The 12,690-nt window shown below is 45.1% G+C and overlaps 1 protein-coding gene across 3 annotated transcripts in view; it reads left to right on the top strand.

Annotated features, from left to right (window-relative positions):
* The window catches only part of DHX32 (DEAH-box helicase 32 (putative)), a 51,822-nt gene that overhangs the window by 20,556 nt on the left and 18,576 nt on the right, over nt 1-12,690 (top strand). For all 3 annotated transcript variants that reach the window (XM_036113633.2, XM_036113632.2, XM_078076982.1), the window contains 2 exons: nt 4,903-5,096; nt 10,029-10,401. In XM_036113633.2, coding sequence (XP_035969526.1) covers nt 4,903-5,096; nt 10,029-10,401 — 567 coding nt within the window. The remainder of the gene's footprint in view (nt 1-4,902; nt 5,097-10,028; nt 10,402-12,690) is intronic.

Below are 12,690 nucleotides of genomic sequence, written 5' to 3' on the forward strand. Positions count from 1 at the left end.
GTTCAAGTCTGCGTGTTCACTTGAAGAACACACGTGAAAGTGCCCAGGCCATCAAGGGTGTGCAGATCTGAAAAGCCACCAGGTAGTGAAGGATGTCACTTTGCAGAAGCTGTGTGTGTGCCCCTCCGTCGCTGCTGGTGGAGCTGGTCCGTGGGCCCGGGCCAAGCGGGGGGCTGCACACAGGGTCGGGGGCCCAAGAAGAGTGCTGCAAATGCAGAGAGTCATTCTGAACATAAGGGTTTAGATGTCGATTCTCTGGTCATGGAGCACGTGCAGACAAACAAAGCCCCCAAGATGCGGCCTGGAACTTACAGGGTTCGTGGTTGGATTCACCCCTACGTGAGCTCGCCCTGCCACACGGAGTGATCATCCTGACTGAAGAAGACCAGATTGTTCCCTAAACCAAAAGAGGAGGTTGCACAGAAGAAAAAGCTATCCCAGAAGAAACTGAAGAAACAAAACCTTATGGGCCCGGGAGTAAATTCTGCATAGAATAAATGCAAAAAAAAAAAAAAGGCGGTTTCCTATTTTGTTCACCAGATTGTACGGCTTTTGCTAAGTTCTTTTTTTTTCTTTTAATTTTATTTGACAGAGCACAAGCAGGGGGAAGAAGGAGAGGGAAAAGCAGGCTCCTCGCTGAGCAGGGAGCCCGAAGTGGGGCTCGATCCCAGAACCCTGGGATCATGACCTGAGCTGAAAGCAGACACTTAACCGACTGAGCCACCCAGGTGCCCTTTTGCTAAGTTCTGAAGTGTTACTTAAGGCACAAAGCGGCCTAGTACTCAGTGTTTCTCTCTACAAAGAGTAAAGCCAAATGATTTATAGAAAGGTGTAGGTAGTTAAGCTGTCCAGGTTCTTGTGGTACCAACTTATAATATGTTCTGGATGCCAGGGGGCAGGGGACCATCTTCCGCAGAGAAACCATGGAGGGTGGAATGAACTCTCGAACAGGTGCATAACTCATTGGTGAGAGGCTAAGGTATATTGGGACAAAGAAAAAGCCACTCCCAGAGGAGAGTCAGAATCAGGCCACAGAAGGCCACAGTGTTTATTGTTGGCACAGAGAATGCAGGCGTGCCCTGTGACGCTGTAATTCTGGTGTCCCTGGAAATGATGAAATGTCCACATTTCTAGCAGTTGCTGAATCATACTTTTTTCAGCCGATACTTGAGTTAGCTAAGGTATCACACTTGACAATGGGCCTTGGCTGGCTTAGTGATTCAAAAGGTGCATAAAGCCAGAGGAATTGTACTGAGCAGGACAGGTGAGTTCGTATTTCCTTTCCCGTGCGTGAGCGTCACTCGCTGCTACTGTCCATGTGTAACTGTTCCCACAGGGGCTGTGCATCGTGGGCAGTCAGAGCGACACTCGAGTGGGCTGTCTGCAGTGAGCCGTGGCTTGCGCTCCACTTGTCATTCGGCTGTGTCAGCAAACATCCCCACATTAAGCACAGTGTATGCATGTGGCCAGTCTTTCACTGGTTATTTTAACGGATATAATTTAGAAGAGCTGTTCCTACTTCTCAATTAATTTTTTTGCCTTGTAGGTGAAATAATTCGCTCAGTTGTGGAGGGGGACAAAAAAGGACAATGAAGACTGTTGGATTGTTATATTTATTGCACTTCCAGACCTATATGACATTTATACCATTATAAATGCCCTATAATAATCTAATCTTGCAGCATTCGTTTATATGAGTAGATAGAAAAGAAATGCAGTCAAAATCCCAATCAGTAGCTTGGGAACGTGGCCCGTAATTGTTTGAATCATGTAGCATTCCAGACTTTGAAAGCCAGCTATCCTGGATCGTAGAATAATAACCATGTCGAATATATTCAGATGTTCTAGCGAAACTGGATGGCGTAATTTCAGCAACAGTTCTCCCTGTGTAAAACAGTGCGGGTGGTCATCATAGTGTTGTGTGTTGACACTGTCGTTAGCCTGGAAAGAGTGATTAATTAAACATGTTGACAGCTGAGAGTCTCGCGGCTTCCATTGCCACCTTTGTATGAAGATGCTTGGAAGCACCTGCGTGTGGTGGAAATTACGCTAGACGAGAAGTGGGAGGATTGAGACCAGTTCGGGCTGGGCTGCACACTGGCAGGAGGACTCAGGCAAGGCACCCTTCTAAGACTTTGCTCGTGTGTAAAATGAGAGTGTGGCCGACGTGCCTTCCAGAGATTTCCTCCAGCTCTGAAATCCTGTGATCCCTACGCCTACCTTGAGCTCCGGCCCCTCGGCGCTCCTGGCCTGTCAGTTGCTCTCAGGTTGGCTGCACCTGGATGTGCACCCTTAACAACCCGACCTAACACTTTCCTCACTCGCGAAGGTCAAAGGTCGTCTCCCTCCCCTCCTAGCTCCTCGCTGCCTCACAAACGCACCCTCTGCTGTTTAGCTTCATTCATTCTATTTTATTTTACTTTCCAGTTTTCTATTCTTGATGGTTGGTGATACTAACCCTACTATTCTTAGTTAGAAATCTTAGAATATTTGTTTCTTCTTATGCATAGTTACTCAGCTTGTACTACTCATGCTTTCTTTGTAGTTAAATGTCCCTTGGTTTTATTACTTCTCAGTTCTGAGTCCAAGCCTTTTCCTTTTCTTCCTCTGATTATTATTACGATATCCTTAACCTTCCATCCATCCAAATATTTATTATCCCTATTATGTGTGTCAGGCCCTCTGTTAAGGATTGGGGAAAATATGAACCACACACATCCAGCTTAAGGACTCTCCAGTCTAGTGGGGAGACAAAAATTCAAACAAATGGTTTTATTTTATTTTATTTATTTGAGAGAGAGAGAGCATGAGCAGGCTGAGGGGCAGAGGGAGAAGCAGACTCCCCGATGAGCAGAGAACCTGACTCCGGGATCATGACCTGAGCCGAAGGCAGACACGTAACCAACTGAGCCACCCAGGCGCCCCTCAAACAAATGGTTTTAATACGGTTTTCACAAGAATGATACTTAAAGTCTCAGCTAGACACCTAGAGAGTGGACCGTGATATGAAGGGAATCAGGTTAAAAAGCAAGGGTTTGGCAAGAATTAAAAAATTACTTGCTAGGGAATGAGGGGACAGAAAATTTGTGTGGAAAAAAGAAAAATTTAAGTCAATTCCCAGTGGGGTGATCTGGTGACGGTGAAGCAATTCAAGGTAGAGCATACAGAATCATAGGCTTTTAAAATATTTTTGGAAAGTATAAGGAATTTGTTCATTCATCAAATATTTATTGAGTAAAATTACTTGAGATTATTTGGTGACCAAGATAGACAGATCTCTGGTCTCCCAGAGCTCATAGTGTGGCGGGCCGGGTGGACCCCAGGAACAGACCAGCAGCGGCAGGAAGGGTCATCAGTGTATGGTCGTTGGGTAGTGCCCTATGGGATCTAAGTAAGCCTTGTGGAGCAAATGTCCCAGGAGCTTAGACTCGAAGGTAACTCATCCCTTCAACCCATTTTATGGAGAAGAAACTGAAGCTTAGAGAAATTGTGATTTACAAATAACAAACTAGTTGGGGCGCCTGGCTGACTCAGTCAGAAGAGTATACAACTCTTGATCTCAGGGTCGTGAGTTCAGGCCCCACCTTGGGTGAAGAGATTACTAAACAAACAAACCAAATAATAAACTAGTAGCAAGCCAGGCCTGGAAGTCTGGACTGTGGTCCCTGGAGTACCTGGTCGTTCCCTGCTGTGCCCTGATGCCACATTCTCTGGGTGCAGTACCTTAAACCTTCATCTTTCACAGAACAAAGTGGGTGCTGAATAAATTAATTACTGATTAGTTTTCAACCTGTTGACAAGGCTGACACCTATCTTAAAATGAAGGAACTACATTTGCACTATTAATCATCAGGGATTAGCATTCTATAGCAGTTCATTTTGGAGTTACTTATGATTTCTGGTTGTGTTTATTTTTCAAATTATAGTGAGGATTATAATCTAGGAGTTCTATGATGGCTCTACTAAATAGCACATCTCAAAATAATTAAACATGTTAAAACCTTTAAGTACCTTAGATCTATTTAAAAACCCTCTTGGAATGATTTATTTTAAAGACACATGTAACAAAGCATGGCTTACTGACGGTGCTAAGGTTACAGCATACAGATGAAACAGGTACTTTCTACTCTACTCATTATTGCACAAATGAACTTGAGAAAGCCAATTGCTCTATAATACATTTTCAGTAAAAGGATTTTTAATATAAATGACTCAACAGCAGCCTTGGAATTGACTCTTTCCAAATCTGGATGGATTGGTTGACTAGCTCAGTGGGCTTATTTTACATCGTATTTAGATGTTAAACGCTGTGAGATTTCCTTTTAGCTTCTCTTACCAGGGAAATGTTGAGTAGGCTTAGCTGGTTATTTTGTTATGATCATTTAGGTTTAAATGTGCATGCTTTAATTTGGAGTCACTATTTTTCATCAAAATGCTATTTAATATTTACATTGCTTAAAACATAGTAGTTGATACCAGAAGCCATATTTTTTTTAGATTTTACTTAAATTCAACCTAGTTAACATACAGTGTAACCAGAAGCCATATTTTTGATGGAGCTCTCTTGTAACCAGGAAGAAAATAACAGTCTGTAAAGACATGAGTCTTTTCAGAAACCCAGCTGAGGTTAAAAATCTTTTTTTTTATTTTGCTTTTATTTTTATCTGCATTTTTTTTTCATCTGGAGGAAGTCAAACTTTCCCAGTCCCTGCTAACCCTTAAACTTTTTAATAGGAATGATTCTGTGCATAAGCACAGATGGTTCAGATTTTCACTGAGTGAGATGTAGTGTAGCCCACTGGTGATCCACTGGTGGAAGAAACAATTCTTTATAAGATGAACCCTGGTCTTTTGGTGGTTCTCCCAGAGGAAGCTGATCCTGTCTCATTTTCCCCGTGAAAGGTTCCTCAGTGGTGCGCCGAGTACTGCCTCTCCATCCACTACCAGCACGGGGGCGTGGTGTGCACACAGGTGCACAAGCCCACGGCGGTGCAGCTCGCCCTCCGCGTGGCAGACGAGATGGATGTGAACATTGGCCATGAAGTTGGCTACGTGATCCCCTTTGAAAACTGCTGCACCAGCGAAACCATCCTGAGGTGGGTGTGGGGAGCTTGGGCCTGCTGTGCCTGATGACGCTCGGCTTGTGTTCTACCATCCTAGAGGAGCGTGTTCCTGTGTTCTACATTTTAGACATCTATACTGTGTCCTAGTAACGGGCCGCTCCGTCTCCAGCCAGACGTGCACTGGCGGTTTTCCTACACGGACATCATCAGGGATTTCTTGTCTAAACTTCTTCTGTATCTCCCCATAATCCTCAGGGAAAAGGTACGACTTGTTAGGTTGGACCCAAAGGCCCTCAAGCTTGGGCTTCTCAAGCTCCTCATGATGGGTCCATACAAGTTATCTGTGCAACAGGCAAGCTGACACATACGTGTGGTCCTCTTGTGCCCCTGTGCCCTCTGCTTGGAATGCCGATGGCTCTTCTGGGGTTGGCTAATTCCTTCTAGGCATGCAAGACTCCATGCAAGGGTCACCTACTCCAGGAAGGCTTCCCTTCACCCTCCTGTACTGTACCTTAGAAAATACTCGGCCGGACCTCTATAAAACTTGGTACCAGCCTCCATCATGGCAGGTTTGATCAGTGTTTGTCTAACTCTACTTTTCAGAGTTTTATAGGTTCCAAGGATCCTTCTCAGTAGCTACCACAAGCTGAGGGAGAAAGGCATCTTTTTATCTCTGTTTTTAGCTTCACTGTGAGATTTCCTTTGCACAGAGGGTTCTAAGAGCTTAACACACAGAGGAAAAGAGAAAAGAAAAAATATAATTGAAAAAAAGCAGTGCTCTGGGCCAGTGTTTCTCCAGAAGTTTTATATCATGGCCCACCTAGAAAGTGAACATACCTAACAGCACCTCACGGAGATGGTCAAAGCTGCTTGGCCACCCCAAGGGCTTCAGGGCCCCAGGCGCTGCCTGACCACTCCAAGGGCTGAGGAGACAAGTGTCTTAGGAACAGTGCATTCGCACATCTGTAGCTCCTTTATGTGACACACCACTGGGGAGGCTCTGCTTTAGTGTAACAGGGATGGTATGTATGGTATGGTGTGGTGTGGTACGGTGTGGTGTGGTGGCGTATGGTATGATGTGGTGTGGTACTGTGTGGTGTGGAACTGTGTGGTGTGGTGTTGTATGGTATGGTATGTGGTGTATGGTATGTGGTGTGGTGTGGTGTGGTACAGTACGGTGTGGTGTGGTACGGTACGGTGTGGTACGGTGTGGTATGGTGTGGTGTGGTGTGGTGTGGTACGGTGTGGTGTGGTGCGGTACGGTGTTGTAAGGTACGGTGTGGTATGGTACAGTGTGGTGTGGTACGGTGTGGTACAGTGTAGTGTTGTGTAGTACAGTGTGGTGTGGTATGGTGTGTGGTGCGGTACAGTGTTGTAAGGTGTGGTGTGGTACAGTGTGGTGTGGTACAGTGTGGTATGGTGTAGTGTTGTGTAGTACAGTGTGGTGTGGTGTACGGTGTGTGGTGTGGTACGGTGTGGTGTGGTACAGTGTGGTGTGGTGTTGTGTGGTATGGTATGGTGTGTGGTACGGTGTGGTGTGGTTCAGTGTGGTGTGTTGTGTGGTACAGTGTGGTGTGGTTCGGTGTGTGTGTGGTACGGTGTGGTGTGGTACGGTGTTGTGTGGTATGGTGTGTGGTGTGGCACGGTGTGGTGTGGTACGGTGTGGTGTGGTATGGTACAGTGTGGTGTGGTGTGGTACGGTGTGGTGTGGTGTGGTATGGGGTGGTACGGTGCAGTACGGTGTTGTACGGTATGGTGTGGTACGGTGTGGTGTGTGGTACGGTGTGGTGTGTGGTATGGTGTGTGGTACGATGTGTGATTTGGTGTGTGGTGTTGTGTGGTATGGTGTGGTACGGTGTGGTGTGTTGTGTGGTATGGTGTGGTGTAGTGTGGTACGCTGTGGTGTGGTGTGGTACGGTGTGGTGTCGTATGGTGTGTGTGTGGTACGGTGTGGTGTGGTGTGGTATGGTGTGTTGTGGTGTGGTATGGTGTGGTGTGGTATGGTGTGGTGTTGTGTGGTACGGTGTGGTATGGTATGGTGTGGTGTGGTATGTGTGTGGTACGCTGTGGTGTGGTACGGTGTGGTGTGGTACGGTGTGGTGCGGTACGGTGTGGTGTGGTACGGTGTGGTGTGTAGTACAGTTTGGTGTGGTACGGTGTGACGTGGTGTGGTGTGGTGTGGTACGGTGTAGTACAGCGATGCTGGCTCTTGCTTCCTCATATCCCCAGCATCTGACATGCTTGTTTCATAGAGAATATTCAACAAATCTGCTAGTGGAAAGAAGGAGTAGTGCCCTCTCCTAGCTAGCTAGAGAGCCTAGAGCCTCTAGTGGTAAAGTCTGGAGACTTTTCCCATTCAGAAAGGCCATGTGACTCATTTGGTTTGTACTAAGCTGCTTTCCTTCAAATGTTTATCTTCAAAAATGGAAGATACAGGTCTTCGGGCTAGTGTTAAACCATAGGGAATCTTTCCATCAACAGCGATAGGACTTGAACTTCTTGAAGATCTGTCACCTTCTGCTTTTATAGCCACGGTGTCCCCGAGTCATCAGATTAGTATATATGCATAAACTCTCTATTATGCAAATGATCTGTGAATGATACAGATTAACTAGGTTAAAACCTCCCTGCTGGAGTTGGAGAGGGCAGGACATCCTGACCCAGAAGGAGTGAAGGATCCCCAGGCTTGACAGATTCATTCTTTATCTTTTACATTTTGAAGTGGCCTTTCAGATGGTCATGGTATTAATTAAAGGACAACTCTGACTATAGTCTAAAGTTAATATAGGTATTTTTATATCTTTAATGCCATCTGGACTTTGAAAACCTTTTGGCAGGAACTCTTGGATGTAGTCACTTTTTAAATGAAATATTACAGTATTGTTAATATGGACCAAGTATATATTTGTTTTTTTAGAAAGCCACAGAGAGAAATAATTGTGGAGAAATCTAATAATGTTGTCAGAGTAGATCGAAGACACATCTCTCGGCTGCGACTTGGCTTCCATGTGATTATTTTCTGGAAACCCCTCCCCCCCCCACCAAGCATTCAATCGTGACAGCCAAAGGAAGGGCTACAATTTATGTTGACCTCTTTTTAGTTCTTATCTGCATGTAGCATTCCCTTAGTAAGGACAACAGCTTTCAGCTGTGGGGCTGCTGAGGCGCAGGTACACGTCTGGAGGCGGTGGGACTCGGTGGCCTGCCGTGGCCCCAACAGGTTCTGCTTCCTGCTGCCTTGGCGGGGGGGCCTGGCCCTCACACTGTCTTTTGTATCTGCACTTTGCCATCATTCTCGTGGCTGGGAGACTGTTCGTTCTTCTCCAGGCTGACGGCCCCCAGCCAGTGCAGAGTCAGCAGGTACTCTGGGTGATGCTAACAGAGTTTGAGTCGCAGCAAAGAGGCTCAAACTAGTGAAAAGCCGTATGATAAAAGAGAGTGGCTCCCCCATCTCTCTCCTGGTATTCTGTGCTCTGAAGAGGAGGCAGCATGGCTGTAAGAGGACTGTCCCCACCACTTGCTCCCCTGAGCCCCTCACAGGCCACCTGACCGCTCCGGGCTCAGGCTTCCTTGTCCGTAAGATGGGGTGCTTACTCTGCCTGCTCACAGGGTTGTTGTGAGGGCAAAACGAGCTAATCCGTGGGGCTGACAAGTGTGAGCACCTTGTACATGTTGGCTAAATTTTCATTATCTAGGTAAAGCGGAACCAGATTCATTTTCTTAGAGAACTGTGCTAACCATAATTTTTAAAAAGCTCAGATTGAATAGCTATTTAAATGAGAGGCTTTAAAGTGACCTGTTGATTATGGAAGGCAGAGTTCTATACTTGCTATTGTCTTTTTCATTTTTTTTGTAACCCCTTAGTATCTAATTTATCAGGCATGTAATAGACCCTTAGTAAATATCTTTATGCCTAGTACCATTTTTTTGGATGTTGTATATAACATCTTAATTCTTCTGTAAGCTTTTTCGTGACCTTTTTTGAAACAGTGGGTCCCTAAATATTATATACCTAAAAAATAGTCTTTCTGAACCAGGTATCCAGACTTGTAGAAGTGACACATAAATTTCAAATATGGACCCCCTAGAACATAGATTTTAAAAGAATTACTCATATTTTCATTCAAGGTCAAATTCAATACATTTAATTTTGGAAAATATTAATAAAACTATCCTATATTTTATTTCTAGCTTTCAGAAAGTCTGTTTTAGGAATTTGAAATATAAACTACATTTCCTGAAACCTTAACAATCTATTTTTTTTTTTTTAAAGATTTTATTTATTTATTCATGAGAGACAGAGAGAGAGAGAGGCAGAGGGAGAAGCAGGCTCCCAAGGAGCAGGGACCCTGATGCGGGACTCGATCCCAGGACCCTGAGATCATAACCTGAGCCGAAGGCAGATGCTTAACCATCTGAGCCACCCAGGCGCCCTCTATTTTTTTTTTTTTTAATAGTTATCAGGAGCAGCACTTTTTAAAGCACTGTACACACGGTCTTTGTAACACAAAGGTAGGAAGTAGATCTCTGTGTTATGGAGAAAATTGAAGGTTTATATAGTTTTAGGATTGAGCCTTAGTATTCCCTTAGCGTTACCTGATCATCTGGAAGGCCCAGGCCTTGCTGAGTCTAGAGGCGTTTTAAATAAGTCACCACCTTCCTCTTTTTAATGAGGCCTTGGTGTATTTCCATAACACACCGCATCCTCCTGGCAGAGAGCATTTCTCCCCGTAAGATCGGTGCTTAGATGAGTTTTTGCTGAGAAGGGAATAGATTTAATTTCTAACATGAAGGAAGTAGCACAGATTTAAATAATTTGTTTTTAGACCAGAGTCGGTAGTAACGTGTGATGATGTCACACTAACCCCTCAGTTAGAGGGAGGGTGTAGCCGAGGCGTTTGTGGTGGTGGTTGGAGTCTCCGACTTTTCCTGAGGGCCTCTGACTTTCCTACTGCTTCTTCGTAGGTATTGTACGGATGACATGTTGCAGAGAGAGATGATGTCCAGCCCTTTTTTGGGCAGCTACGGGGTCATCATCTTGGACGACGTCCATGAAAGAAGCATCGCCACCGACGTGTTACTCGGACTTCTGAAGGATGTGTTACTGGCACGCCCGGAACTGAAGCTCATAATTAACTCCTCGCCACACCTGATTAGCAAACTCAGCTCTTACTACGGAAACGTGCCTCTCATAGAAGTGAAAAAGCAGCACCCTGTGGAGGTTGTGTACCTGAGCGGGGCTCAGAAGGAGTCTTTTGAGTCTATTTTACGCCTTATCTTTGAAATTCACCAGTCCGGTGAGAAGGGGGACATTGTAGTCTTTCTGGCCTGTGAACACGTAAGTCATATTCTGACCTCACAGAGGCCTCGGGTTCCTTAGGGGGAACCTTTTAACCTCGTTGGGAAGCTTTTAATAATTAACATCCAGGTGTCCGTTTACTGACTCACTGTTTAAATATTTGGTTCCAACACACCTTTTTTTTTTTTCTTTAAAGTACTCGAGAAGCCATGCCGGCAGGGTAAATAAGACGGGTTCTGAGCGGAGGACACGGGAGGGCTTGTGAAATCACGAGCTGTGAGAGCAGGGGACAGGGGAGGTGCTCGGGACTCCACAGTGGGGGTCTCCAGAGCTCTTGGGCCGGGTCTCAGGCTGCCCGAGATGCCCAGCCCCTGCTGCGCCTGCATGCTTGGATGGTCTTGGAGAGAAGATGCACGCTGACCCCTGTCACCCTCTCGGTGGTCTCCCGTGTGACCAGGAGTGTTTGCCGTAGAGGAGGACTGTCCCCTAAGCACTTGACGTAGGGCAAAGGAACAAAAAAAGTTCCCACAGATGTTCCTACAATAGTCAGTGGGGTGTGAGACAGAAAGATAAAATTTATAGCGTTCCCGGAAGGCTTTCTTCCTACACTGGGCTCCTCTTCTTAAAAGATGAATGAGAAAAATCTGACTTGGATTCTAGATGTGCTTTCAAAAGAACAATTCGAAATGTGTAACTGAGCATCTGTTACTGCTTTTACATCCTCAAGATGCCATTTGGGGTTGCTTTGGATTTTGTTTTTGTTTTTAATTGCAGCTGTACAGTGGCCTCCTTCCCTTCTAGTACTCTGTTGGCCGAATCTAGAAGCTTCCAGAATCTCAAGAATTATACCTTTCTTGGGCGCCTGGGTGGCTCAGTTGGTTAAGCGACTGCCTTCGGCTCAGGTCATGATCCTGGAGTCCCTGGATCAAGTCCCGCATCGGGCTCCCTGCTCGGCAGGGAGTCTGCTTCTCCCTCTGACCCTCCCCCTCTCATGTGCTTTCTCTCTCATTCTCTCTCTGTCAAATAAATAAATAAAATCTTAAAAAAAAAAAAAAAAGAATTATACCTTTCTTCTTAGAGACTAATTTCCTGGTCTTTGTTTTCCTACCCATCATCTTACTCAGTAAAAGTACTAGTTTTTGGACCATGACCCAAATATGTAGTGATTCCAGTGACTAAGCAGAGACCAAAAAGGAAATTGATTGGCTCAGCCACCAGCTGAACAAAGACAAGTTTCTGAGCTCTCCATCAGAATCTTAAGTTTCACATGCTTTCAGAAATAACTTACAGAAGTATTTATTCTGTTTTACATTCAGAGCATAAAGGATGACTGACCCTCCTAGCTTCAGGAACTTTAGACAGATTTTACCTGCTTCCATAAAGAAAGTAATTTAAAATCTCAGATATATGATAACTACAGCATGTTTATCAATTTTTCATGTATAGATTATATAATTTGTTCTTTTACCTATTACAGTGATTTATTCTATTATCATTTCCTAATCCTGCATGATTCAAGATAGTCAAGAAAGTCCTGAGGAGAGTAATAAAATGATTAAGCAGCCAAGAGAAGGATTTATGAAGATGATTAAAGGTTCTCAGTGTAGCCCGTAGAAGACTTAGAAAGGGAAGAATGGCAGAATTAGCCAGTGTCAATGTCAGTCGCTAGGTGAAAAAGAAGACCTAAGTTTCTGGAGGCAGGGGGAGTATAATTAAGACTGGTAGAATGGGTAGTCCTTCTTCAAGTCAGAGTAAGCAAAAATTCCCAAATGGATTTTTTTTAAGATTTTATTTTAGAGAGATTGGGGGAGGGGGGAGCAGAGGGAGAGAGACATGCTGAACGCAGAGCCTGACACAGGGCTCCATCCCATGACCTGAACCAAAATCAAGAGTTGGCGCTTAACTGACTGAGCTACCCACGTGCCCCCCAAAATGGGTTTTTGAAAAATAAAGTTCGTAACAGAATTGGGGATAGTGGATGGTCTTAAGAAAGGTAGTTGATTCTTATAAGTTTAATATAAGCTGTAATTAATGACATGGTGACTTTTGAAATGTCAGACTTTAGGAGATGCATTTTTACCCAGGCTGGGAGTCTAACCCCAGGGCTTACAGAGGCATATAATCTTTCATGAAGTTGGACCAGAAAGACATTTCCTGTGAAGAAACCATAGTCTTGCGATGTTGGGCAGGGGCTGCAGGTCTGACCCGGGTCCTGGGGTCTCTGCAGGAGGCCTCCCGGGGTCCACAGGCTCAGGCAGAGACCTGGTTGGCAGCGTCGTGCTTCAGCATACCTCTGCCGGACCAGTTTTCCCTCCCAGTTCGGCTCCG

This window comes from Halichoerus grypus, chromosome 7, assembly GCF_964656455.1.
Source record: "Halichoerus grypus chromosome 7, mHalGry1.hap1.1, whole genome shotgun sequence".
Classification (NCBI taxonomy): domain Eukaryota; kingdom Metazoa; phylum Chordata; class Mammalia; order Carnivora; family Phocidae; genus Halichoerus; species Halichoerus grypus.